This window comes from Triticum dicoccoides, chromosome 6B (assembly GCF_002162155.2).
Source record: "Triticum dicoccoides isolate Atlit2015 ecotype Zavitan chromosome 6B, WEW_v2.0, whole genome shotgun sequence".
NCBI classification, from domain to species: Eukaryota; Viridiplantae; Streptophyta; class Magnoliopsida; order Poales; family Poaceae; genus Triticum; species Triticum dicoccoides.
Window position 1 is genome coordinate 28,277,351 of NC_041391.1, and position 1,841 is coordinate 28,279,191.

General features: G+C 40.0%; 1 protein-coding gene across 1 annotated transcript in view; it reads right to left on the reverse strand.

Annotated features, from left to right (window-relative positions):
- Positions 1-410: 410 nt before the first annotated feature.
- LOC119320619 (receptor-like protein EIX2) overlaps positions 411-1,841 on the reverse strand; it is a 3,067-nt gene continuing 1,636 nt past the window's right edge. The window contains exon 2 of the mRNA XM_037594638.1: positions 411-1,841. Within this exon, the coding sequence (XP_037450535.1) occupies positions 411-1,841 (1,431 nt within the window).

Here is a 1,841-nt window from a genome sequence, read left to right on the forward strand (position 1 = left end):
ATAAGGCAACAGTACAAGGTAGGACTCGGTTGTTGGGGACTTGATCCGCACGAAGCTATACACCAGATAAGTTCCACCATTAACAACCGAATCCCAAATTACAACAAGCTCCAAACAGCCAAATCTACGCACACACATGAACTCTTTCTAGAAGGTACACAGTTTATACAACACCGTATACCTTTACATGTACAACTTCCTAACAAAAGCTGGTTCTCCATGCAAAAGAAAAAAAAACCTGGTTCTAACCAATGATGCATGCGCATTATATTTTACTAAGGGACACTGATAACCACATGGCTAGTATAGGTAGAAGTAAGCGTATTACATGATCTGAACAATTTTTATTTAAATTTATGTCTTGAAAGCATATCAATATTTTAAATCTATGTCCGACTCCATTTGCAGTTCTAGCCAAGCTTCCCAGTTAGATTCAGTGCCTTCTGTGCCAACCTTGCCCAAGTAAGAACAAGAAATACATATAGCTTGTCATATACCTTGTCGAAGAGCCGGAAATATGCAATCCTCCATGTTTTCTTGAAGAGCATGGTACATAACACCACCCAAAGGCCAACGACAAACCCTGACCCAAGCCCGAGGTAAAACAACGTTGAATCAGACACACGTGCACTTCTCTTGGTATCACCATCAACTAGCTTTGTTGCATTATTACTTCTTGAACAATTCCGTTGGAGAGGATGCCCACAGAGACCAATGTTGCCGCTGTACATATATGGATAGTTGTCGTAGAGAGTGTCAAGTTGCGATCCCGGTGGTATTCTTCCGGACAGATTGTTGTAGGACAAATCCAAAGATTCCAAATAGGTCAGATTTGATAGGCTCAGTGGAATTTCCCCACAAAGTTTGTTCCTTGATAGGTCCAATGATTCCAGTGATTCCATGGACCCAATACTGCGTGGAATTTCTCCAGTCAAGTAGTTCCAAGAAATATTCAGGTTCATCAATCCATTCACAGAAGTAATTTCTTCTGGAATTACTCCAGTTAAGTAATTCAAGGATAAGTCAATGCTCGACATATTAGCAAATGATTGTTTATAATGAAGCTCTTGTCGCTTTGTGAGCACGGGCAAAATAAATTGAGGCTCCATCCAGTTCGAGTCTACGTTCAAGTATCGCACCTGACCTGCCATGCCCGTCAAAGTTGAAAGATTGCGAGGTATAACACCAGACAATCTGTTGCCAGCTACATCAAAATTGAACATTTCTCCAAGATTGATGATGCTGGATGGAATACTCCCAGAGAACATATTATAGCTTAATCCTATATACTCTAATGCCATCAAGTCTCCTATCCATTCAGGCAATCTTCCAGAGAACTTATTTCTTGATAGATCTAGAAACTTTATATTTGTGCTTTGCAGAAAAGATGGGAACTTTCCCGAGAACATATTGTTACTCAATATAAGACTCCGTATGTTTCCCATCTTGATACATTGAGGAAATTCTCCCTCCAACTGGTTGATTCTTAAATCCAAGCACTTCAACTTTTGGGTTTTGCAGATAGATCTTGTAATACGACCTGATAGAGAATTGTTAGATATGGAGAAACAAGTGAGATTTTCTGGCAGTGGAGGTATTTCACCAGTTATTTGGTTTCTATCTAGATAGAGATAGTTCACTGACATGGATTCCATATTTTTTGGCAGGCTTCCACTAATCTGGTTGTGGGAGAAGTTCAAAAATATAGCTTGTGAAAGTGTTGTCGAGAACCAGTATGGGAGCTGACCGGTTATACCAGTGTCTGACATATCAATGTAATCAGCTCTAGGCAACAACCGAAGCCAAGAAGGAAAATGAGGACCTATTTGGCAAGATGCAAA